At 47.2% G+C, this 26,039-nt stretch overlaps 1 protein-coding gene across 3 annotated transcripts in view; it reads left to right on the top strand.

Moving 5' to 3' along the window:
• The first annotated feature begins 1,683 nt into the window (after positions 1-1,683).
• The window catches only part of NDEL1 (nudE neurodevelopment protein 1 like 1), a 29,842-nt gene continuing 5,486 nt past the window's right edge, over positions 1,684-26,039 (top strand). Inside the window, exons 1-9 of one of the 3 annotated variants that reach the window (XM_052808763.1) lie at positions 1,684-1,784; positions 11,354-11,451; positions 12,910-13,063; positions 14,306-14,454; positions 15,547-15,683; positions 17,840-18,013; positions 18,831-18,922; positions 21,202-21,353; positions 24,598-24,632. In XM_052808763.1, the coding sequence (XP_052664723.1) occupies positions 11,366-11,451; positions 12,910-13,063; positions 14,306-14,454; positions 15,547-15,683; positions 17,840-18,013; positions 18,831-18,922; positions 21,202-21,353; positions 24,598-24,632 (979 nt within the window). In that variant the 5' untranslated portion in view covers positions 1,684-1,784; positions 11,354-11,365. Of the gene's footprint in view, positions 1,785-2,151; positions 2,277-11,353; positions 11,452-12,909; positions 13,064-14,305; positions 14,455-15,546; positions 15,684-17,839; positions 18,014-18,830; positions 18,923-21,201; positions 21,354-24,597; positions 24,633-26,039 lie in introns of those variants that run through there. The other 2 variants (XM_052808761.1, XM_052808762.1) reach the window with 2 other exon arrangements.

The following is a 26,039-nucleotide window of genomic DNA, read 5'->3' as shown; positions in this document are numbered from 1 at the left end:
CCGGGCTCTGCACAGCCTCCTCGATCTCCCTCTCTGCCTCCAGAGAGGGCTTCAGAGCAAGGGGAGGGTCAGCTGAAGTGAGAAGGTGGGAGGTGGATCAGGCGGACCAGGGCTGTGAGCATCGCCAGCATCAGCCAGATGTGGCTGGGCACAGGGGATACAGTGGAAGGTGCACAAATGCCCACTGGGAATAAGGCTCTGTTTCCAGGAGGGATGAGACAGCTCCAAGGGCAGCTTGCCTCCGGCATGACTTCTCACAGGACTCTGTGGCTTCCCCACCTCTCGCAGCCTCTAATTCAGGTGCAGCGTGCAGCTCGGAGCCGCGCTCTGCCGCACGTCCCGGGCTCGGTGCTGACGCTGCCAAGCAGCATTTGTGGCCTTGTGCAATACCCAGGTCACGCAGGGTGACCCAGAAAGTCTTGTGCAGGTGTCGGGGGACATCCATGGCGCTAGCTGGATGCCTGGCTGGGGAGGGAGCGATGCATGCTCTCCATCCTTGGGTTGTCCACAACCACCTGCCCCATCTGCCATGGGAAAAGGTGGAAAAGTACTGGAGCATCAGCCCCAGATAACCCCACATACGGGTGGATGGGACATGGCAGAGGAGAGGCTGTAGGGACAGATGCAGGGACAGAGGTGGCCTTGGTGGCACCATGCCCATGGAGAACACAGGCTGTCCCAACGAGGGCAGCCGGCACGGCCGTGGTTTCAGCCACCGCCGCGCCATGCTGCCGGCAGCGTCAGCCCGCAGCAAGGGAAGCATGAGGGCATCCCAACAGCACCGCCTGCCACTAATGACAGGCTGGCCAGCTAATTACAGAGGGCAGGAAATTAAGCATGCAAACGAAGCTTAAGTATTAGGCCAACTCGAGGGAGCCGGGAGGTCGGCTGCGGGGCAGGTCCCGTCCGAGAGGCACGGCGGAGGCACCCTGCCCTCCCCTGCCCGGGGGGCTGCGGAGGCACGTGTGGAGGGCACGAGGGCGGCGACACGGGGCAGCGGGCGAGCCACCTGCCAGCGGGGAAATGCTGTGCTGGGAAAGCAGGGAACAGGAAAGCCGGGATGGACAGGGACAGTCTTGGAGGCTGTCGGCTGCCTTAAGCATGGCTGATGGCCAGCGGGGTCCCTGGGGGGGTTCAGAAGGCTTCTGCCCGCAGTTTCCCTGCTCTGTGGGCTTTTTGGGGACAGAAAAGCCGTGCAGGGAACAAGGCAGCTGGTGCGAGGGTGGGGGTGGGGAAAGGAGGGCGTCTCGGCGGCTGCGGTGCCTGCCCGCTCCCCCCTTCACCGCTCGCCCTTCCCTTAGGGATGGATGTTCAGGGGCCCAGGTCTGCGGTGCCGGTGCCTGGGTCTGCCCCTCCCGGGGGCACCGGGGAAAAGCCGCGGAGGACAGGGAGGGGGCAGCTCCCAAATCCGGTCGGAAGGGTGGCAAGGCGGCGCCTTGCCCCGGAGGCGGCCGGTGGGATGGGGGCGAGCAGCTTGCGGGACCCCCCCGGCCCCGTGCTGGGGCGGGGTGTCTGAGGGACATCGGCGTTTCCCAGGAGGGGACGGGAACCGCGTCCCGGGGGCCGCTGCCCGACCGGCCGCCCGCCACCCCCGCCCCACGTGGAGGCCGCCGCCGCGGCCCGGGGAGGCCCCGCCCCTCGCCCCCGCCCCTTGCGTGACATGCTGTCCCCGCCCCCCGCCCTGGCGGTGCATCACGGGCGCGACCCCGCCCCCCGGAGTACCCGGATGAGGCAGACCCGGCGCCGGCGGGCGATGCTGCGGCTGTGACAGGGGATGCGCCCCGGTGAGTGGCGGCGGAGGCCGGGGATCCCCGCGGCGGCCGCCAGCCGGACCGGACCGGCGGGGGGGGGGGGCACGGGGCGGACGGGAGGGGAACGCGCTGGGGGTTGTGGGGGGGGGCGCTCTTCGCGGTGCCGGGGGCTGCGGGCCCCGCACCCCTCCTCCGATTGGCTGTAAACTGACAACGGGGCAGGTCCCGCCCTCCCCCGCCCGCCGTTGGCTGACGGCGCAGCCCCGCCGCCTCCCGTTGGCGGAAGCGAGTGCCTGTCACTGGCCGGCCCGGCTGGGCTCCGCCCGCCCGGCCACCGCCCTGCGCGAGCCGGTTCCCCCCCCCCCCCGTGTCGCCTGCTGAGGGGCTGGCGGGCAGCCCGGGGCCGCGGGCGGGAGCCGCCGAGGCCGTGGGGGTACGCGGTGTCTGGGCACCCCTTCCCGCCGGGGCCGGCCGTGCCTGCCCGGGAGCAGCGGCCTGCGGGGGAACCCCCCCCGTTTTTTAAAGGTATTTTCAGTCGAGCGTGAGGGAGGGAGCTACGTCTGGTGTGGAAGTGCCTTCCCGCCGGCAGGCCTGGCGGCGGAGTGCGGGTTTGCCTTAAAACTCCTGGGTTTGGGCCCTTGTCTCAGGGCTGCCCGCTGTCCCCCGGGTGCTGGCGGTGCCGGGGCCGTGGGCGCCCGTCCGCCGTCGGGCCCGTCGGAAGGAGACGCGTTTCCTTATTGCACCATCGGCCTGTGAACACGTCGGGTTGTGGCAAGTCAGAGTCTCTGGTGGCTGACGGGGAGGGAAGGCGGCTGCGGCCGCTGTAGCAGCCCAATGGTGCGCTTCTGTGGCAGGGGTCAGGGCGAAATTGCAGAATTTGGATGCGGTAAACCAAAACTGCCCAACCTACGGAGCCCGTCCAGCTTCTGAGCTATTCCTGGCTGCCCTCTGGTCTGCAAGCGGGTGACTCACCCCCAGGCCTCGCCTTCCCTGGGGCTGTGGCGATCCCTCCCTCATATATGTGGTAGGAGAGGACACTTGCTTTCCTTGCTCTCTGCTTGAACACGGTGGGCTGTGCTCCCCGTATGTCCCTGGGCTGCCCTGGGGAGGAGGAGAGGGCAGCCAGGACAGCTTTGATGGTGGTGAATTGTTTTTGACTTTACTCCTTCCTCAGAGCGATTTCCGAATGCAAAGGGATGTAACTGTGTGCATGTGCAGAAACATGTGGCAGAGTAAGTTCAGCGACTTGCCTGGCTGCTCCCTTTGCAGTCACTGTGCCTCCTTTGTAGGTGGCTTTGTCCCTGAAGGTGTTTATTTTTCCATCATCCATCCCCAGTCACTGACAGGAAGCTGGATGTATGATTTGCCTCCATTCTCATAAACCACTTGGTAGATCAGATGTCTAGGGTGCATCTCTGTCAAATATTTTTCAGTAATTCTGTGAGGGTTTTTCCTCTGAGGCTTTTATCGCTTCCCTCTCAGCTTAGTGAGTCCTGTTGTATTTCGTATAAACATGACCAAACTCGAACAGTCCCTGCCTCATACTCCCAGTTTGATGAGCTTGACCTGAATCACAGCAGACGTGCCGTAAAGGATTAACACATTTGACACAAGAGGAAATACATTACTAGAGTTAGACTTCAGTTAAGTGACTTCCCATTAATGCATCTCTCTCCTTCCTAGGGAGGAGGAGAGCTGTCCTCAGCCACCCGCAGCCCAGCTTCATTGCTCTTGACCAGTTTGCGCTGGGAGTATTTGGTGACTCAGGGTTTCTCTGTTCCCTCTGAAACTATCTTGACTTGGTCACGAGTGCAGAGGGGCAGAGGGCACTTTTGGATCCCTATGGTGTTTATTGCCCTGAGAGGTGGTTAAATATGTGAAACCGTCATAGAAGAGTTCCTTTGATATGTAAGCAATTTTTTTGCTCCCCCTTCCCCCGCCCCCCGCGAAACAATTTCTGGACACTGCGGAGGGTAGGTGACCTTGTCAAGGTCAGTGTTTTGTTAGAGATATTAGTAACTGTAAGAGGAAGGAGCTGTCCCAGGGCAGAAAAGTGACTAGGAGGCTTTTGTGTTTATTTATTTGTATTTAAATTTGATGTGTCAGCAATATGACTGCACAGGCATGCTGGTCAATAGTGCCAGTTAACTGCATTTTTACAGGATATGATAGGTGTGGGTAAGTAGTGCGTTTTTTGGATTAATAGTGTTAGGTCTGCCCTGGAAGAGATCCTCTGTCTTGCTTTCAGGCCCAGACCTGGCTAGGCTGCGTATTTCTGTTGTATACGTGGAGGCAGAGCCAAGGCATTCTCCTTTTGGTTTGCTTACTTGAAGGTTTGATCCTGCATGTCACTGTGAGTTAGAGGTGAAGGTATGTGTTCAGAGGCATAGTGATTTAATTTCTTCCCCCCCCGCCTCTTCGGGGTAAAACCCTCTTTCTTTTTTTTTTTTTTTTTTCCCAACTTTTCAGAGGTTGGAGACGTGAGATAATTCCTCATTTGGTGGAGAAGGGAAGAGATGAGAAACGAAAAGAAGAAAGTGGAGAGAAAACACAAGACTGATGATGTCTGTGACCTTGGTGCCACAAGGAGTCTTGTCTCTGGAGACATGTCTGGGAGTAGACTACCAAAAAGTACAGCAAGAAAGTACTATTTATTCCCTCGGTCTATTACAGTTATTTTTGAGAAGCAGGGAGAGACAGACTACAGAAAGGAAATGGTCTTTTTACAGTCCTTCTTGATGTTTGTGACACTGCAAACATAATCAAGATAAACTATGAAGTGTGTTCAAGCAAACTGACTTTTCACTACTGTACTGCACTCATCCATGGGCAAAACGAGACATACCCATCAAAGTATATTTTTCTTGATACGATTGTGTCCCTTGAGGGCTCTTCTGTCAATACAGCTCAGTAGCAGATTGTGCTCCTTCCCTCTCCTGATCAACGTAGAGTTTGGGGATTTATTTTTAACTCTCATCTTGTTAAGTGCTTACTGAAGAGACCTAAGGCCCTTGCTGTTGATGGCTGGCCTGTGACTAGCTTTTGGGTAGTATTTTTCAAAACCATTTTCCCCTCCCTGGCACTGGTAGAACTTCAGAGATGTAAAAGCAACAGAATTCACTCCTCTTGGAAGAAACTTGTGCGAAGTGCTTTTCCCTTTAAGTTCCTTGGTCACTTGTCATTCTGCAGTGTCCAGAAGCATCTTAGCCCTCTGGCCACCGCCTTTCCAGGGAATGTCGTCACTGAGATGGTATTAATTGCTGAGATAATAGGGAGGCCCAAGGGACCTGTGTGCCGTCATTTGTTGCAGGCTCTTTGCTGTGCGTGTCATAAGCTCTCGGATAAATTCATTGCTTCTGGGTAGGATGCTCTGTAATTTTTCAAGGTTTAAAGAGAAACCAGGCAACTGTGAGTTCAAGAAGATGCAAACTGGGTGGATGGTCTCCAGAGGTGGTGGGGGGTTGTGCAGCCATGTGGCAGCTTGTGCCAGCTGTCAGCCTCTGTTGCAGAGTCAGGATCAGTGCTCCTGGTGCTCATCATATCTTACCAACTTTCCTAAGAGGTGGTTCTCCAGAGGGCAGAGACTGTGGCAGGGAGAAGCATATCCTTTTCACAGCCTTATTTTCCTTCTCAGTTTGCTCTTTACTCTGCACCCTTTTGTTCTGCATGGATTCATCCCTCTGGGGTTCCTGGATATGGAGCTGTAAATTGTTCTCGTGGTCAGGCCCGCATTGTTCTCGGACATGCACGTCTCTGGGGACCTTTCCTTCATCTCTGCAGATACTGAACCTGCATCAGGAGCACCAACCTCTTCAGATTTTCCTTTTTAAGGTGCTTCAGTGGTATTACTTGGGAACAAATAGAGGTCGGATGTCTTAAGGTTCTCATGTTTGTGAAAGGGATGAATGTTTTTTAATACTAAATTCTGATGCCTTTGGTAGTCGTAGCTTGATTTCTGAAAAGAGGCTTCTTGCATCGGTACCTTTCTTCTGGTTTCAAGGCTTGCATCCTAGTGTTGGCTAACTCATCAAGGGGTTTTTTTGCCCCACTGGATATCATATTTTCACAAGGTGTGTAGGTCTTGGCTGTGTGGTGTAAAGCATACCTGTTTTATCTGATTAATAAGGCTGATTCCACAAGCAGCTGTTGAGGTAACAAGGCTTTACTGTATGGTGTTTGGTTATCTTAAAGGCTTTTAGTCTGAACCTGGCACAAAGTTCCTGCAGGTAGGATTTTGTTATCTTCTTCCTCCTGTGCTGTTCAAATTGGAAATCCAGTATTTATTATTACAGCAGAGGAAGGAGTGTTGTGCTGATGCTGTGCTCTGTGACTTTCTTTTTTTTCCTGAAAGCTCATATGCTGCTGTTGTAAGAGGCAAAGAGGCATTTGTTGTGGTTCACCCGAGAACCAAAAATAGTATTGCAGGAAAAGACAGTGGTTCACTTTCTGAAGCAGTGATGGATGCAGGCAGTCTTCCAAAATGCGTATGAAAATGCCTCCAGCTCCTATTTCAGGATGAGAAAAACAAGCATGAATTGATTGGTGAAATCTAATCCATGGCTTTTGTTTGTTTGTTTTCCATATTCTAATAAGTGAAAGACAATGCAAATTTGCTTTGATTTTTGGCTGGAGTGCTCAGGTTCCTTTGCATTGAATGCTGATTGGGTTTTGGAAAAAAAATCCAGAGCTTCAGGGGTTTGGGGGGTTACCTGTTGGTTCTCATGGTTTGAGAAGCTGAAGAATGGTGGAAACAAGATTTCTTCTGCTTTTCTGTCTGTGAATCAGCGTAAAATGGGAAGAGGAGGAAGACCTGGCTGCTGACAGTCCTTCATGCTTTCCATGGAGGCTCTGGACAGTGCCAGCACTCAACAGCAGAGTCATTCCCTGCAGAAAGGGGATGACTGCGGCAATTACATGGCACTTGGCGGTTTTGGGGAATCTGATAGCCAGAATGGGTTGTTATCTGAAGAGCTGAAGGCCAGACATGAGCTTGGCAGAATATCTTTATCAAGTCCTAGTTTAGGTGGTTACTTGTTTAATTCCAAAGGTCAATGGACATTTGCATTGCCTTCAGTGGTGGGGCCGCAAAGCGTAGATGGGGGAGTCTTAGCACTGTAGTTTGTCGCATTTGAGTGGCCTTGCTTTGCCTTTGCTTAATTCTTCGGGTTTGGTGTCTGAAAATATTGAGCAAACAAGATTGTGAGGAAGAAAGTTGGTGGTCTATGTGCAGAAAATGGCCTGTTAATGAATATTAAATAATATTCATTCACTTTGTATGCCAAATATTTATAAGATAGTTTTAAATGGGAGAATGCGGGGTGATTAAAATCAGCGAGAATGGTTTATCCAGCTGCTTGAAATGCTGCAGGTACATCCTGGGTGAATTGCAGCTGCCTCCAAGCAGTACTCGGAATTATTTTGGACATGCTTCTATAGTTCATCCTTACTGTGATGCATCGAGTGAATTGAGTTGACTTGAGAGAGGGAAGGAGTGGATTCCTGACTGTGGGAAGGGGTGGGTAAAAGTCTAAACATTGTGTTATACTTCAAGCTTAGTGTTTTGGTCTGATATTTGATCCGAACCCTAGCAGCAGCCTCCAGTCACATGGAGAGCCCGGGAAGCTTTTTTAGGGTACTGTGTTACACTTCAAGCTGTGTTTGTGTTTTCATGACTTAGCTGAAAGGTGCCTTCATAAAGATTTTCGTTTGGCCTTGAACACAAGATTCCTTAAGCTACTTGAAAAATACTGTCTGCGTGTTTGTCTGTTTGTTTACTTCTGCTACATGTTGGATTCAGCCTTTGGCTGTTGTAATACCCAGAGGATACTGAGCATCTCACTTGTAAGGATGCTTTTGGAGGTGGGAAACCAGATTTGTCCTGTACAAAACCCCCTAGATTTAGAGAAGTCCTTAACCTACAAGCTGCATTTTTTTAGAGTGATTGCAGCATGGAAAAGCTGTTCCATTTTAAGAGTGGAGAGTTACTCTGTCCCACTGACTGTGTAAGGGGGGGCTTGAAAGGAGCCACTGCGTTTTGAACATAGTTCTTGTTTGAGAGCTGCTTCGGATCCTGGAGTTATGCCCGTGTAGCTGAGTTTTCCCAGGGCGCTGCGTGAATGCTAAGCTGTGTTGTAATGAATTCAAGTGGGCAGCAGCATAAGCCTGCTCTCATTTTCCCTGGAAGACGCTGCTGCATTGTCTTGTCTGTATCCTGAAAGCCTCAGTGTTGTTTGTCAAAGGCTTGATTCTGCAAGTGCCATGTATGCAAAGAAGCCCGTGAATAGGAGGGACTTGCTGTGCTGGTTCTCAGCTCCTCACATAATGCCCAGAGCTGGGATAACCGGCAACAGGCTGAAGCAAGGCAGTTTTTGTTAAACTCTTGGTATTCTGTGGGCATCTGCTCTCCCACACGTGAGATGTTTAAAATTGCTAGTTATGTTCTGATAATGCCTAGGAGTTGCTTTCTGCCAGGCATATACATATGATTAGATAGGCCCGTGTTTCTGCACCATAAATAGAGGGAATGGGCTAAGGTTGGACTTGATGATCTTAGAGGTCTTTTCCAAACTTAATGATTTGATTTGATTTGAAGGTTGGCAGAAGTGATTTACTCATGGCTATGTGTGTGCTGGTGGCAGGTTTGGAAGCTGTCTGCATCTCCCAACTCTCAGACTAGTATTTTGGCCCTGAACCACCTTGTTTGCAGAGTGTGTATAGGTGGTGGTCTCTCTTTCTCTTGTCCCCCATGCCTGTGGCGGAAGGCAAGTAATGTAACTGTGTACAAAAACTGCGATATGGATGTTGGACCTTAGTATTGCACACTGGCATTAGCACCTGGTATAGGTGTTTATGCAGTTAGCAGATCAAAAATCTATGCTGATAGCATCAGGCATGATGGTAGTCATCGGGCTTGGGTAATCATGAGCTATCACCTGCTTAACCAAGGTGGGCAAGGGATGGTAGACTTGGAAAAGGTCAGCTTGCTCCTGCCGGGTGGGTTTGGGAAGGAAGAGTTGCTGCCAAGGGGCCTGAAGTACCACAGGGTTGAATCTCCTCCCTCTGGTTCTAAAAGGAAAGGGTCTTTTGACAAGGGAGAGGGGCAAAAACTATCTTCTGCATCAGCAGCTAGTGACTCTGTAAGCACTTGTGGGTCCCAGGCACCCCTTCCCGCTTCTCAGGCAGACTGCCTGTTTGCAGGGATTCCTCAGAGGTTTATTTCCAAGGGTGTGCCCCAGGTCAGCAGACAGGAAGGAGTCTTGGGCCCAGGCGTACTTCATCTCTTCTACTTCTAGGAAATGATGTAAGGTACTTCCTTATACAAACTTTTCTGTAAACGCATCCTGAATTTTGCTGACGGGTGGTTTACTGGCTGTTTACCCTTTGAGGTCAGGTCCTCTGGAGCTGCGGGAGCTGACCCTGTTCTGTGCTATGCCTCATTTATTTTGGGGAAAATGTGCTGCTTGCTGATCTAAGCCTCTCTGAGTGCACCGGTTTAGAGCCGAGTGCCTTAAAGGGAAAGGTCAGAAGGTTTTACTGAAGTGATTTCAGTGAGATCAGTGCAGGACTGCTGTTATGGACAGCACGCAGCGGTAGCCGAGCTGAGCTGTTCACCTCTTCCTGGCAATCTAAATTGCAGTTCAGGAGCTGCCTGACGCGTGCCTGAGTCACAGCAGATGTCTGCTCGCCTTAATGCACCCGGCTGCGAAATCACCACAGTTTGGGAGGTGATTCATGGGCTCTACCTCCACTGTAAACAGTCTTTTGCATAGGACTTATGATTTGTCCTTGTGTTGTGATTAAGCAGCCTTGGTAACAGGTGCAACAACTGAAGCAAGTACACCCGAAGAAATTTTTATCTGAAGAGGTACAGCAGCACTGAAAGTGTATGTGCTAGGGGGAATTATAATGGCTCCACATATGTGTTTTAGTTTCTCAGTACAGGGCAATGCAGAAAATGAAACACCATCAGTTCTCTCGGGCAGCATGGAGACCTGATTCATGGCAAACTTGCTTCTACAATAAAGCTGTAAAGCTAAATAAACACAGTGCGAGAGTTGGGGTGGTTTTGAGGTGCTTGGCACCCTCTGGGTAAATGTGATCTCGTGCCCTTGGATTGTGGCAGCTGCCGTCTCAGCTGAAGAACAAATGCGCCAGCTCTGCCTCACTTTATTTCTGAGCTAAATGCCAGTCTCTGAAATGAGCCTGTCTCCCCTCTGATGAAAGCATGGGATTGTTTTGTCCCACTTTTAGGTTTCTAAAATGTGGGTCACTGAGATGCAGGACATATTAGTGTGACAATTTTAGGCCTGAAGGGACAGTGTTGGCTATTGATGGCTGTTAGAGTGTGAAAGTCAGGACTTCTAGGTCAGCTATTGCTGATTGATGAGCTTGATGCAAGCATTGTTTAAAGCCTCTGCCTTACAGAGAGAAGAGCTTGGTTTCACCTTATTCTTTCCTGGGTATTAATAACAGAATTTGAGTCTTGGCTTTTGGGGAGGAAAAAAAGATGCCTACCCGTAGAAGAGTTGTGGGATTGCTTGGGGAGAGCTCAGAAATGGTACATGGTGTGGTGCATCTCCTGGCTCCGGTCGGGAACTGTGCTTATCTGAACATTTCTCTTGGTCCTGCTGTGTATGGCAGGACTATGACCACCACTTCATCATCATCTTCAGCTTCTGAGTCCTGGTGTGTGTTGAAGCCTCAGATGTCTTGTGTCCCACTGGACTGTGTATTGCTCAGTTCCTGAGCAGCAGTATAAAAAGTACACATTGGGTTGCATTTCTTACACCAGCTAATAGCCAAGCAGCAATGCAAATGGCATCCAGTGATCCAAGCAGCTGAAGAAAGGAGGTCCTCATCCAGAGAGTGTGGTCCACCTGCCTTGGTGTGGGAAGCTGGTCCTCTGAACACTTCCAGGGTGGAAGCACTGTTGTATGACACGACCATGTAATTTTATGAGAGAGGCTGGTCTTTCTTGTCTGTTTGAGAGGACAGAGGGAGCAAAACTATGTGGATAACTTCTGTTACCTGCATGCTTTTTACGCAAAAGCAGGAATTAGCTAGGACTCAACATAGGAAGAGTAAACTGAATTTTAATCTCCATAGCACAGCGTGTTAGCGGTTGACCTCAGAGTGTTTGTCCTCATTCGTTACATGCCTTTGCAGCTCTAATAGGAGTTGTAGTGTGCATTGCTGTGTTGGCACCAGGAGGCAAAAATCTCTTTAAGAACATTTTATGAACGAAAGTGGAAACTGTGATAGCTGTAAATTTTAATATCCTTACCAGCTGTGGTCCTAAGTAGGCTTGTGGCATTAACTACTGTTTCAGTGGTAGGTACAAAATACAGCCAAAATTTCTGGTCTCATTTCAGGCTGCAGCATGAGCGTTTCCAGAAGCTGGATAAAATTACATTGCTTGTTGCAGCAGGTCTCTGTGCTGAATGATGCTTGTTAGGGATCGTTAACATCCCGCTTGTGGGTGCCAAATCTGGATGCTGCTGTTAGAAAGGCCGTGATGATGAAGCCCAGTACTTAGCAGCAGTTTCAGGGATGATCTGCCTGTCTATTTATCCTGAGTGTATTCTTATGTTTGTATCCTGCAGGTTGTATTGATCATGGACACTGAAGAAATCCCGACTTTTTCGAGTCTAAAGGAGGAAACTGCGTATTGGAAAGAGCTTTCCTTGAAGTACAAACAAAGGTACTGTTGTAGACTTGCAGGCTGGTTTTTGTTCTTAATGACCAGAACATTGTTTAATCTATTTCTCTGCAAGGCTGCACCAAGATGGTATTAGATATTTTAGAAAGAATCTCTGCATTTCCAGCTTTAAATCCAGCTTTAAAATTTCCAGCCTTGTGGGAGCTGACTGTTTCTTGCACAGTGTTACCATGCTGTGAACTCCAGGCTATGTTTCAAGCAAGTTTGAGCAAGAGCAGAGCCCTTTTGCGATGATGTGCATCTCTTTATAATTAAACTGCTGCCTTAAGTAGTATCTTGATGTTTTATCATAAGAAGGTGCCTTTGGGCTTGCCTTGTATCATTACTGTTCCCTCAAGGTTCTTGTAGTTGAATTACTGGTATGAAATGTGGCTGATTTGGTGTCTGCTGCAATTTATTGAAGTGTGTTGTAGCTCGTAGTCCAGCCTGTACTGGCGGTTTGCATCTTTTAGGGGGCACAGGGCTTTTTGGTTACCAAAAATGACAAGAGAGGTTATTGTCTTGAGTAATGCTGTGCTTCTTGTGGGGCGTGGGGTTTGGGGTTTTTCTGGAGTGGGGGGCATTGGAGGCTCCCAGTTTATTTTCTTTGGAAAGCTTTCCTTGCATTCAGTATTACTTGTGCAATTGAGATGAAGCCAGTTAAAGCTCTCTCAAGACCAGAGACCCCAAGGTGCAAGCTGTTGTTTTGTTTGGTTTTGGTGTTTTTTTTAGGGAGGGGGTGGACATGTGAAGGGTCCTGTCCACATGGAGAAACCTAAGCTGGTTTGGGGTGTCAGAAAATTCTGTCTCTTGGACACCAGTGGATATTTTGTTTCCTAAAACCTTTTTAGTTTTCTCTGCTGCTTGCTAAAAGCTGAGCTATTACATATGGTAAAGATACAAATTTAATAAGCAAAGTATGTGGAGTGGCTACTTTTAGTGTTTAATAACTCGCAGTAGTATAAGGTAGGTATGTGCTGGCTTCCTGCCACAGCGTTCAATACCCTAAGACTCAAACCTTCCTGCTTTTCAAGAACTTTAAATTTCCAGGTAGTGCAGAGATCCAGAAACTGTTCTCTCTTCCAGTTTTTGACCAAAACCGGGTTAAATGTTTGTTTAATTCATTGACTCTATCCTACTAGCAGTGAAATCTAATGGAGTACAAAGTGGTTGTCAGGCTCCCATGAATCCTGCAAATAGCTTTGATACAAGTTTGTATTCACACATGCATTTAATGTAGCTGTTTGTTTGATGTAAGAGGATTAATTTCCTTTTATAGCTAAGCTTAAGGATGTAATTTCTCTATTTCCCCATTTTTCATTTTCCCCTTAGAGGTCTATGGATGACACTTAAGTACTTCAAAACTCTTGTTTTTTCAGCTTATTATTTTAAAAGAGCTGTGGATTTTGTTTTAACTTGGGAGATACTGGATTTTCAACTGATTAAATCCTTTCCTCGCAGCTTCCAGGAAGCTCGTGAAGAGCTGGCTGAATTTCAGGAGGGAAGCAGAGAATTAGAAGCTGAGTTGGAGGCACAGCTAGTGCAAGCTGAGCAGAGGAATAGAGATTTGCAAGCAGATAACCAAAGACTGAAGTATGAAGTGGAAACGTTAAAGGTAGGTCTTTTCTGTAACAGTATTGCCTCTTCTTACAGATATGTCTTGGATCTCATTTTAGATTGTCTGATCTGTTCTTGGCCACTGAATATCCAAATGAAGTAAAGAAGTTGTCTGTTTAAGATTCAGACTTCGGTATGGCATGTACTCCAAATAAGGCCAGCAACTTACCAGGAAAATTTCTGGCAGAATTTTTCTTGTTCACATTATGAAACTTTTCATGAAGTCTGTGCTCATTTGTTTGAATTCTTTAGGCTTTGCCAAGTAGTAGCTTTATTAGTTACACTGGCAACATCATAGCAACAGGGCACACAACACAAGTATGTTTTGTCAGACCACTGTGTTATCATCTTTCTTGGCGTACTAGGTTTTTTGCCCAGAAGGTCTCCTTGGTTTTATGAGACCTTAAAGAAAGGTGAAGATGGGTGATTTGCGCACATCTTTCAGAGAAAATCTCTTGATTCTTTCTTAACAGCCCTATTTGTGGAGACAGGAATTGCATAAGGATCTGCATATGCAGAAGGTGACTTTTAATTGATGCCTTTATGTTAACAATTTCTTGCCTCTTTTGGAGGTTGAGTTGTTTTAGTGAAGGCAAAGGTTGGAAATTTACCCAGTGGAAATAAAGTTTATGGCATTACTTGTTTGCGTATCCAGTCCCAGCTAAATCTGTAAGGTCAGTACGTGTTTTATAACGTCAGTATTTCTTCTATAAGCCCCTACCCGTACCCTCAGAGCTGGTGAGAGCATGTTTGGGAATGAATTCTTCCAGGCTTTTGAAGATGAGCTTGTAGAGCTGGAGGTTTTGTAACAGATTTCAGTGGCTCTCATTTTTGCTAATGGCAATGTCAGACAAGTTCTGGAAACAGTGTGGCTATTGTCAAGGGAGAGGCACTGAAAGGGAGGCTGTGCAGTTAGGTTTCTCTCTGGCTTCCTAGATGTTTGAGGCTTCAGAGCAGCTGTCACTACAGGCTGTTGGGAACAGATGCAGGGATGCATCTCTGATCAGCCAGCTGTGTTGTGGCGAGATGTCTGCGCACAATGCAGCATCTGTGATTTTATACTGTGTCCAGTTCTGATGTTCAGAGCATGTTCCTTCTAACTCTCCAGTTTTTCTCTGTGTTACCAGCAATCCCACATCAGCAGACTGCAGGGAGTATGTTGCTTTCTTTGTCCCATTTTACTGCTGCTGGTTTGGAGAGTGTATGCGACTGATACTTATCTGCTACTTCTTTCTTTCAGGAGAAACTGGAGCACCAGTACGCACAAAGTTACAAGCAAGTGTCGTTGTTAGAGGATGACCTGAGCCAGACACGGGCCATTAAAGATCAGCTGCATAAGTATGTGAGGGAGCTGGAGCAGGCCAACGATGACTTGGAACGTGCAAAGAGGTGAAGGCTGCAAACCTCTTCTTTCCTTAAAGTCTTCACTAGATCTTTTCTTTGCTACTCAGATTGATCATTTTATTACTCCTTAAAAGGGTAAATAACACATACTCAAAAAATCCCAAAGAAACCCCAAGACATTTGATTCTTTGAACCGTGCAGTTTACCCTTGGAGTTCACCTCCATCAGCTGGTAGCGTTATGTTACAGCAAGAGAGGCAGGGGGAGGAAAGTGCTTCATGTTCTTGTGAGAAACAAGCAGTGCAAGCAGGCTTAGAGCAAGCCAGGCCAGTGCACTGCTTTTGATACTTCCAGCTAGGTGACTCTTATAATATATTTGTGATCCTTGTAGCTCAAAGCCCCTTTGAAGTAAGAAGCTAATGCTTTACATAGTCCCTGTTAAATAAAGCAGGCCAAAGGAGTCTCCTCTTCCCTTGCATAACAGCTTAATGACTGTAGGGAACAACTGTGTCCTGTATAAGTGCATAATGTGAACAAGCTGCTGTTAGAAACGCCCAGTTTGGGAGTAGGTCATGCTTCCGTTTTGCTGAATGGGATTTTTGTCATTGATTCAGTGGGACCAGGAATGAGCCTCTGGCTATCTGGCAAAAAGATCTGAGAGCTGAGGCCCTGTTTCCACAAGGCTCTTAACCTCATGACTAACTTTTGACACACAGGAGTTATCCCACTGAAATCATGGAACAAATTGGGTCTTAGGTAATATCCCAGTGCCCTGCTGTCTGCATTTGCTGGGCTGTTGCCTGTCCAGAGCTCTGGAGAGTACAGCACCACCTGAGCTAATGCACTGATGAAATGTATGGCTTTGGAGCATGACTTGGGAAAAATGGAGATGGGTACGCTGGACTGGCTCTTTCCCAGCTCTTTGGTACATCTCTGAGAGCCAGATGCTATCATGTTCTTTTCATCTTATTCTTCTGCTTCTTTGGAGTTTATTTGTCCTTTCTAAGAAGCATTTCCATAGCTTTCAAATGACTAACTTTAATGTTGGCCCTGCTAACATTTTTCTTCTATTATGTTTTTGAATACTCTTTTATGTTGTCTGAGCTGAAGAACCTAATATTCTGGATTTTGTTTCTAGGGCAACAATAGTTTCATTGGAAGACTTTGAACAAAGGCTGAACCAAGCTATTGAGAGAAATGCGTTTTTAGAAAGTGAACTGGATGACAAGGAATCATTGCTAGTTTCTGTACAGAGATTAAAGGATGAAGCGAGAGGTATGGCTTGCTTGATTAGTTCTGTGTCTTCGTACATTGTTGGCTTGCTAAGAGAGACGTGTAGCAACCAAAGCTCATGTTTATAGAAAGCCTCACATAATGAGACTTGAACTGGATGTGTAATGTAAGCTAACATTGGATGTGTAAGGTATTACTAACAGTATGTTCTCTATTCTTTGTATGTCCAGTGTAGCTAGGAGAAAAAATTTCCTCATGTAGGGCAAAATTAATATCAGATTCATTCAGGATTTTTAACACAGGTAAGTACAAAAATACTATGTTCCACAGATGTAATAAAACTGAGGAAGTGTGCTTCAAAATTTCCCACTCGCTGTGGTTTTATGCCTTGTATAGGAAGGGAAATCACAGGAGATGACAGGGAAATACATGATAAATGGTTAAATAACTTTCTTTAAAAATCCTGTCTCCTGTGTTCCTTCTAAACCTCTTGGAAATTGCCTGGTTTATTTAAGATATTCCAGTAAAGACTGTGGTTAGACCTGTGGGATCAGAGGTGTTTGGGATAGTGTTCTTGGATATGATCAGGAGTTGGGAATTCCCCAGTAGGATTTCACACTGAGGGAGCTGGGGAAGCTCTTTTTTTTTTTTTTTTTTTTTTTTTTTAATGGTTGGTGGAAACTGATTTCTGTAATAGTGGGGATGATCTGCGCATAAGCCTGTGCCTGCCATTAATGTAGTTTAGAGATCAGTGGTTTTCAACTTTGTTTCCCTAGTGAAGCTTTCTAAAATAATTCCTCAGTTAAGGCCTAGACCTCAGTGTAAGACAACATACTTGACAACAGGCTGGGATTTTTTGTTGTTGTTCTCCGTTGTGAACCTCTTTGAAGCAAGTTTGTGCCCCACAAATTGAAAGCCTCTATTGGAAGCACAGGGTTTTTATAATAAGTATGAAAAAGGTGATTAAGTATTTTCTGAGGAAATAAATGTATTGTAATTTGGGGTTAGGGCAGTAGTACTGGAAAAACGAGCAAAACCTAGGGGACTGTTTTCTAGAACACTGGAATAATCGACAAAAAAGACATCTTGTTTCTTGGATGAGTCACTTGGAAATTTTTAGCATTTGTTAGGGTAGCAAAGCTACATGTTATTCCTCCTGACAGCAAGCAGGAACGCTAACCACTAAAAACTGATATGGTGTCAAACTGAAATACAACATTTCTGATTGAACAGCCATAAATCCTTTTCTAGGAGTCCAAATAGACTTGCATTTCAGCTGTGCTGTTTTACTTAAAATCAGTTCTAAATATTTATGATAACTTTAAAAGCTGTAGTGTACAACTAATTTTGCTCTTGCATGTTGTACCAAATTGAGGCAAGGAATAAGAGGTCTGTGAAAGATTAAGTTGCTCTACCCAAAAAGGAACAACTGCCTTGTAACATATTGTTTATTTGCATCTAGTCCCTTCTAAGGATTTTGTAGATTCATTGCTGAGCTGTGCTGGTTGCTCTTTGTAGCAAATATGTGTGGAAATGGGAGGGGACAAGGTAAGGGTAAGCAACAGTCTGGAGAGGAGGTGAGAAAAAAACATGGGTTTCCTAATCTCCAGTCTCTTTCCCTGTCGTTTGGACTACTCGGCCTCTCCAGTCTGCTCTTTTACTTGTCGAGGCATCAAGAAACTGGATACAACCCTTTGACTGTCTTTGGCTAGTGTGGAGTCCTGTGGATTATTAAGTGGAATAATAACATGGGGAATTGGAAACGCAAGAATAGGTCATTCCTCCCTTTTTCCAGCCTCTACTTGAGCAGGAGCTGAATGTAGTTCAGCAGTCATTTGTGACCAGCTACAGTTTTTGTAACAGACTTTCCATGGGACTCACGCTACAGATGGGGAAAACACTGAGGCTAAGTCACCTGTCATGCTTGCTGGACCATGCAGCTCTCTGGTCTGGGGAGGGCTCTGTTTGCTGCCTCTCTACTCCCAGCTGTAATGGGAAGTGATGGTATTGGGCTGTGACTGCTCTGAGGTGGGGGTCCTCACTGCTGGAGAAAGCCAGCAGCAGGCAATTAATATAGGGTTGTTGCAAAGTGTCTCCTCCTCCTCCCTCCCAAATGAATAGAGAGAGTGTTTGTTATAGAAATCAGTGACTAATCTGTATTTTGGGGGTTTTGGTTTTTTTCTTCTCTCAACTCTTAGACTTACGGCAAGAGCTAGCAGTACGGGAAAGACAACAAGAAGTCACTCGAAAGTCAGCACCCAGTTCTCCGACTCTAGACTGTGAAAAGATGGATTCGGCTGTCCAGGCGTCTCTCTCCTTGCCAGCTACGCCTGTTGGAAAAGGATCAGAAAACAGTTTTCCTTCCCCAAAAGGTATAATTCATAGAAACTGTGTCTAGTTGTTTGGCAGTATGTTCAGCTTGGTAACAATTTCAGACCAGTTGCTTGTTAGTGAATTTGAAGTAAATGTAGGTACGTGTGGATTGCACACACACGCATTGCATAAGGTGTGTTTAAATCCTGGGGTAGCATCGGGTGCATTTAAGGAGTGCAATGAGTAAATAGCGTGGAAAAGGACAGTGAAGCTTAGATACTGCTTGGGGGGCAGGGAGAGGTGGGTGTTTGCACTCTGCAGTAGATGCCTGCAGTAGAGCATTTAGGATTGCAGGGAAGTGCAGTGACTGATATTTCTGCTTAAATGTGGAGTAGCAGTGGTGGGTAAACAGGGGTCAGTAATTTTGACAGTCTAGAGTCTCTGTTACCACACATACTTTTCAGGGGTCCTGTTTTCTCTGTGAGGCAGCAGGATGTTAGTCCACTCCCCCATCTGGAAGACTCTGGACAATCACAAGGATTAATACATTATTTTTCAAATTAGAAAGAGTAGATTCCAGAGAAAGCTCTGGCTGGATTAGATAGATTGCAGGCAATAACCTTGCAGATGGAGAGTGCATGAACTCTGCGTGTAGGTCTAATGGGAAAGAGGGCAGTGGACAGGAATTAAGCTTTTAATTTTTCCATGGCTAGTGATCATGTAGTCTGTGTGTTATTGTGGGGTAATTGTACGAAGAGTCTGCAGTAAGATTTTAGATTTACCTTTTTATGTAGAAGTTGATCTATTTAAATTAAAAAAAAAAAAAAAGAACTGTGGAGGAGTGGAGCATATAATAAAATGTGTCTGTGTTTGCAGCTATACCAAATGGATTTGGTACCAGCCCCCTTACTCCTTCAGCTAGAATATCTGCACTCAACATTGTGGGAGATCTGTTACGGAAAGTGGGGGTGAGTGCTCTGAACTGAAGTATTCATAACTCCGTGCTGCTGTCACTGAGCTTTCATCCTTGTGCTCAATTGCCTTGGCCTGTGCTGAATACATGCTGTAGTTTCCAAATCGTCCACATTCAGTGTTTAGTATGTGATATATATTTTTTTAACTGTCTTGATTTATAAAGCATGTTACTAAGGTTCTGATGCCAGTTTGGGGTGACAAAATTCATATACGGAGTAAGAATTTTCTCAAGCACTTTACTATATGGGGTTAGACACCATCAGCTACTTGTTCTTACTTTAAATGGGGCCTGCAGCTTCCTCTGTAATGAGACAAAGATGCAGAGCTGGACCTTGGAGTCTGGGTGCTTGCTGTACACGAGCGAGGAGCCGAGATCATGCTGCCAGTGTCTCCTCATGTGCCTTAGGAGATCTGCAACAGGTGCTGAAAATGGAAAAAAATCTAGAAACCTTTGATAAGAAAGTGAGAAAATAAATCAGGAGAAAGCCAAATGTTCCCATCTGTAGTTGATGGAGAAGTGAAATGTGTGAGCCTTTAAAGGGATTACCACTGTAAGTGGGGAAGAAGTGGTTTAAGCATCTGTTACAGTGTTGTTTAGGATGCCAGGCTTTCCAGTTGAACAAAGACATGACTTTTGAGTTATGAGAAGCTGGGTGATATGCCTCAGTGGTTACTGTTTTGAGTGGAAGCATGGATAGCCTTGGTGTCTAGCCTCCAGTGCTGGCTTTCCTCTCTCTCTTGTGGTTAACACTGAGAATGGCAATAGCTGCAGTAGAGGCAGTTTTTAGCGAAGTTTGAAATAAAAAATTACCTCGTTGCTCGCTTTTGGAGCCAGTGAGCTTGTAGTTGGTTTGAAAGGGCAGCAGGGCGACTCGGGGTTACGGAGTGACATGTTTAAAATGGGATCATTGTGAGTAAGAGTCTGCAGGGGATTTAGGGAGCTTAATCACAATCCTGTGTGATTACTCTGCAAGGACAGGAAATGCCAAATAAGCATGCTTCTTTCCCAGCCTGCTCTTAGACACACACTCTGCCACTGATACAAAATTCCAGTTCACGCATTTGTTTAGTAACAATTGTAGGATGTTCAGGATTTCTTTGCGTTTGGCTACTCACAGGATGCCTTGTCCCAAGCCTTAGACTCCCTTTCTCTGCAAGAATTTTCCCCTCAGCTTTCTTGCTTGCAGCTGAGACAGGGAGTCACTTGGCACAGATCACACTGGCTATTTCCAGCTGATAGGTGCTTTGAGACCAAGAGATAGGTAGCTGCCTATGTAGTTACTAAGTAAGCGTACATGGATTTCTAGAAGACTGTATAGTGTTCACTTACTTGGGACAGTATGTCAGTGCCTTATTAATGGAATATTTTTCTATGTGGAGCAAGACCAAACCCCATGTTTGGGGAGATGAGTTTTTGTCTCCAGTGCATGCATTTGCAAATGTCTGAATGCCGCCGTGCACAGGATGGATGTAACCAATAGTTGCAAGGACTTTCTGCTAGACCACATGGATATTCAAGTTAAGCGTCAGTTTGTGATGGATGGCAGAAAGGGCAGGTGATGTTCTGAAGTAAAGGAGAGAATCAGGATTTTGGTCTCCCTCCTGCCAGGAGTCGGTGGATGAGGCAGAGACTATCATCTTGTATAGGGGAAAAAGATCTCACCAGGCTTGCTTGGAAGTAGTAGAGATAAGGTACAGACCACAGAGACAGGCTTAGCTGCTGCGTTTGATTCCTCTTTCTAATGCTGTGACTGTAGCACCTCTTGTTCTGAAACATATCAATGGGGCTTACGAAACTGGCTTTGTTTTGCAGGCCAAGATTGAGAAAGAAATGGGGAAAAAAATTCAACTTTCCAAATACACAGTCCCTCCTAAAACTTGAGGTTCTGCTTTAGGCCCTTAGTCTTCTGATTAGCTTATGCCAGCCTTACTGCAGCTGCTGAAGCAAGAAGTTTGGGTTACTTCTGCTAGGAGTTGGCTTCCTTGTTTTAGGTAATTAACTGCGAGTTGATATGTCCTAAAATCTGAGCCCTAGTGGAACTGAGTCATGCCTGGCAGTCTGCTCAGCGTCTCGTTGTGTGGGTTTCCTTTGTGGTTGGGCGACAGAGAAAATGACAGCTTTGTTCCCATTTAGTTCAGTTTTTGCCAAAGGTGATCATACTGGGGTTCTGATCATGGTGATCCTGGGGTCATGACAAAGCCTGAACTTGAGCAGCAAAATACTTTCTCTTAATGGTATTACGTTTTTGACGTTTTTTTTTCCCTTTCACAGGCCTTAGAATCCAAATTAGCTGCTTGCAGAAATTTTGCAAAGGACCAGGCATCACGGAAATCCTACATTTCAGGGAACGTTAACAGCGGCATGATGAATAGCAATGGCACAAAGTACCCTCATCCAGGGCATACTTCTTTCTTCGACAAAGGGTAAGTAAGGGTATATTTTTTGCCCTAAAGGGGAGTGTGTTTCAGAATACTACTTGGAGCAGAAGTTTTTCTTGGCTTGTCTTTAGCCCACCACAGCTTTCATCCTATAGAACAAATAATTTTGTGGAGCCAAGTCTCAAGGGGATGGGGAGGGTGACAGTGCTGATTTCTGTAAAGCAAAGAGAAAAGCAAGCATGATTGTCTCTTAGCTGGTAGGATGTCAGTGCCTGTTATGTCCCTCTGCTACATAATCTCTTTGTGGCTGCATCTCAGCTAATACAAAAAACCCGGGCAGCAAACTTGCTAGTGAAGTGAACGTGCTCTTCAAAAGGATCTCAAGTAAGTAGTGGTGGAGTTGCCATAGCTACCGGTGCACTTGTGTGTGAGGAAGTACATTAACCGCAAATCTGGAGATTCCCTTGGTGAGCACAGCTGAGTGCAGGCAGCAAATGCTCACTTGGAGGGTGGTGCCCTGTTTGCTCTACTTCCCCCTCTATTAGGGGAAAAGAAAACGTCATTAACAGCATAATTCTGGCTGATCGAGGGGGCAGCTGCCTCCATGCTGGCTGTACTGTGCGTCAGCTATGAAGCCAGAAACTGCTTTCACAGGAAAAACTACCCCATGTGTCTCCCGTGATTCGCCCATGGTCAGACCTTCCGGTGGGATAATGGGAAGTGGTTCGGCAGGAGGATTTTCCCACAGTCCCTCATAACACAGAGCTCCATGGTTGTATGAGGAGCCCTGAGGAGTGGGGCAAACAGCACAGTGCTCCTCCAGTGCTAGCACAGTGGTACTGTGAGCTTTGCTTGGTGTCACTGGGCAAAACACCCTCCGTGCTCCCTGCACAGTAGTAGTCTTCCATGCTAAACCTCAAGCCAGTGCAATTTAATGCTAATATTCAGCACATCCTCAATCCAGAATTTATTTTAGAGAATAAAATGAGCTGTTGCCAACCTGAAGAGTGCCATATACAGAGCAGAGAAGCTGAGCTTCCTACAATCATCCTCATTTGAGCTGAATTGTGTTGCTATGTGGGTAGCAGGGCAAACTGCATCTTAGAAACTGGCATTCAGAGTTTTTAGAGCCACTGTTGTCTGCTGCTTCTGGAAAGGAAGAGTTCAGAGACTTAACAAAGGCAGTGTCACGTGCAAGCTGAACAGACCTTTGGGTTGTCTGTATACTGTAAGGCTGACTGGGGTCTGTGCATCACCACGGCAGTGCTCACGCTTGCAGTGCACAGGCTACATTTCAGGTGCAAGCTGTCAGGGTAGTTGCTAGGTAGAGATTATAGCTGTTCTTAGGAGGCAGCATGGCTATATTGAGTTGTGGTGTGACGAATAAGCTGATTGCTATGTGGGTTGGGGGTTACTTTTAATTATCCAGATTGTCATCACACTTGTTATCTGTGCTGGCTGCCTGGAGTCAGGAGCAGGTTGTAGCTGAAAAAGGCTTAGAAACCCAGCCTCCTGAAAGATAACTTCTACAGCAGAGTTGGAGGATGTTAGTGGGCTGGAAAAGGGGGTGGAAATGACTGATGTGCTTATCTGCAAGTAGTTGGAGATCCCTGCATGGCCCTGCTGTCCCACCCTCCTCCTCTGCACCCCCATATACTGTTCACAGTGGGGTCGGTGGCCCATGCCTCTCCCCGTACATCGACTCCTGCTCTGCCTTGCGGCCCCTGTCGAGGTCTGTGCTGTGTACATGTCTCCATGGCTGCTATGTAAAACCTGTATAACTTTGTCTGCACATGTAAGCTAAACCAAGCTGTTGCCTAAATGAGGTCAGCCCCATCGTGCCCGGACACTGTAGCAGCAGCCGAGCTCCCAGCTGTGCTGGCATGTGTTGCTGGCAGGCATCGGATCCAGAGTGTGCTGTGGTGGCTGGGCATGAGGGGCTGAGTCGAGGCATCCCCTTTCTTCTCCCCTCTCCTCCTCTTTCTCCAGCCCCTGTACTCTCCTCCCTGCCCCTGATTGTTGCTGGAGCCTGAAACAGCCACGTGTCTTCATAGATGCTATCCAATCTGCAGCCAGTGCCTAAAGAACAGCCGTTTGTTGGGTGGTGGGATTGGGACAGAGGTAACTCAGCCACATCATTACAGTTCCATTTACTTTCCTTCCTCTGCCATTTTGTTGGTTAAAATGTTTAACGAGTCTCCATCTTCCATTAAACACCTGCTCTTCGCTTGCTGAGTGGAGCTGAGCAGGCAGCTGAAGACAGTGATAGGCAGGAGCTGGCATAGGGGAGCATTGCTTTAGGGGAGGCCTGGAGAACAGCTGGGCTTGCACCAAAGCTTTGCTGGAGAATTGGAAGAGTCAGGACTTACCTACTTTTTTTAAAACTCAACCATGTCTGGTGTAAGATTAGTTTCCTGCAGACTGGTTCCTTCAGGAACATGCTGTTTCTGTCTAGATGCCAAAGCATGGCAGAACAGTACCTGAGGGTGTTCTCAGATAGGTGCTTGGTTTTTGCTGTTGTAATTGTTCTTAATTGGTTATTAACTTCGATCCAGTTGGAGAACAAAATGGCTCTGACCTTGATGGGCTCTGCAGCGGCCTGGCACTTGAACAGCAGGAACAGCAGAGCTGAGACAGCATGTGAGCCAATGTGGGCCGTTTGTTCCTTGGGGCACTAACTCCTTGTTCACTGCTCCCTCGCTCCCCTTCCTACACTCTTGAGTGACAAAGCCCTTGTAGCTGATGTTTATTCTTAGGTTATTTTTGTGAATCTCCTGGGCTTTGTTTTAATAAAACAAGCAAAAGTTTGAATGTGAGGAGCGCCTCTGCTTGCACCCTTCTAGCAGTCCCGAGAAGCATGTAGGTACGTTTACACAGTGGACATTGTTATCCACAACCCTGATCATAATACATCAGGATGTGAAATCGGGATCTTCTTTCTGTTCCCTAGTCCACCTTATAAAAAAGTTTCCCTGGAAAAGAGGGAACTGTGGGTAACTCAGATGCAGGTGAGTAATCCCATGTCCTTTAATGCTCTTTGCAATGCTCTAGGCTTTTATCTGGGGCATGCGCTTGCAGCAGTGGAGTGTGGTGGAAGTGCCAGTTGTCACTGAAATAGGACCCCTTGCCTGCCCGTGCAGAGCAGAGTCTTGTTATGCAGAGGTCAAAGATGAGAGGTCTGGTGAGGTTTAGTTTTAGCACCTTTGCTTTGCCCCATTTCTTGCATCCAGGGTGATGCCCGAGAATGTCTTTACTGTGTGCATAAACTGTTTCAATTTTTCTCCACTAGGCGTGAAAAGGTCATATTCCCCACCTTGGTCATGGGTAAATGAATTCATTTGCAATGATAAACTGCATGCATTTTAACTTGGTGCTTGGAGTTGCAGAGCTGGTGGTTATGCTAACTGCATGAGGTAGTTCTCTTAGCATTATAAACTAATAGTCCATGATCAAAGCCTAAGGCTATAATCTCTCTCTTTCGCCTTACTTTAGATAAACTTCTCTGGTGCTGTTACCTGTTGCAACCACAAGATTGAGTGCTGCTTGCTTTCTTGATCTAATTAATATTTCTTCAAATACATGCATGTTTCTCATTGAATCAGTCACATCAGAGATAGAGGATGAAGTATCGCTGCTGTTAATTTAGTTAATTTTGAAAGTTAGTTTGCCCTTTGGTCATGTTTTTCCTTCAACATTTTGTTGACTGTTGGCTTGCCGATGCCTAGTTGCCGTGGTTCTGGCTAATGAGAAAGCAAACAAAAGCACAGATGTGCTGGGAGCTGGCCAGGGTTACAGAGCAGGGGGAGAGGACGGTGTGGTCTGAAGCGTATGGGTAGAGACAGTACTGCTCCTGCTCAGTGTCACCACCCCTGCCCAGCACAGCTGTGCCAGCTGGAACCCCCCGGGGTGGCACAGTCATGCCAGCAAGGCTGCGCAGGTACCCATGTCACGGGCTCTGTGGGAGGGGACCCTGCAGCACAGGGACTCAGTGCAGGCAAGGCCTGCAGCAACTAAGGGTCGGGCTAGTCTCACTCACCTGCCTCTCCAGGGAGCATGGAGGGTTCCCCACGCTATCGAAAAGTCCAGGTCCCTACCAGCCTAATGTGCCACAGCCTTGTCCCCATCCTCCTCTTTACTTCTCCGTGCTGGGCATTCCTCTACCTCCTTGTGTTGTTACTGCTGCTTGAGAGAGTAAAAGTGATGTGTTTTAAAGCACTGACCTGCCTGAAAAATCACTTTTCCTCTTGTTTTCTTGCGGGGCTGGTCTCCAAGTATGTTTTGACCACATCCATTTACCCCTCAGGCTGGGCTATTTAGCTACAGGAGAATCTTCTGCTGAGGTTTTGTTGGATACTTAATGTTGAGGGAGTCTTGGAGATAAGGTGCTAAGTACAGCTTGAAATACAGTTTAATGAGTAAAAAAATCTATCTTTAGCAATCAGGGCAGAGAGAGCGGTTGGAAATGGGCACAAAGTCCACACCACTGTGGGGACTGGCAGTCAGAAACATCCATCAGAAACCACTGCAGGGGAAGTTTCCAGCAGAGACTGGTGCTTTCCACTCCATTGGAAGTACCAGACCCTGGTTTCTCAGGAAGCCCAGAGCAAGGGCACAGCGTGGGCCCCACAGAGTGGTTTGGGTTGGGTCTGAGGGATATGGAAACGAGGCAGAAGCAGGAGGCAAGTGATCTGGCTGGATTAATCACTGCGGGCAGGTCTCCAGGCCGTCAGG

This window comes from Harpia harpyja, chromosome 14 (assembly GCF_026419915.1).
Source record: "Harpia harpyja isolate bHarHar1 chromosome 14, bHarHar1 primary haplotype, whole genome shotgun sequence".
Taxonomy (NCBI): domain Eukaryota; kingdom Metazoa; phylum Chordata; class Aves; order Accipitriformes; family Accipitridae; genus Harpia; species Harpia harpyja.
Note: the sequence above shows the minus strand (reverse complement) of the source record. Positions and strands in the feature narration are given on the sequence as shown.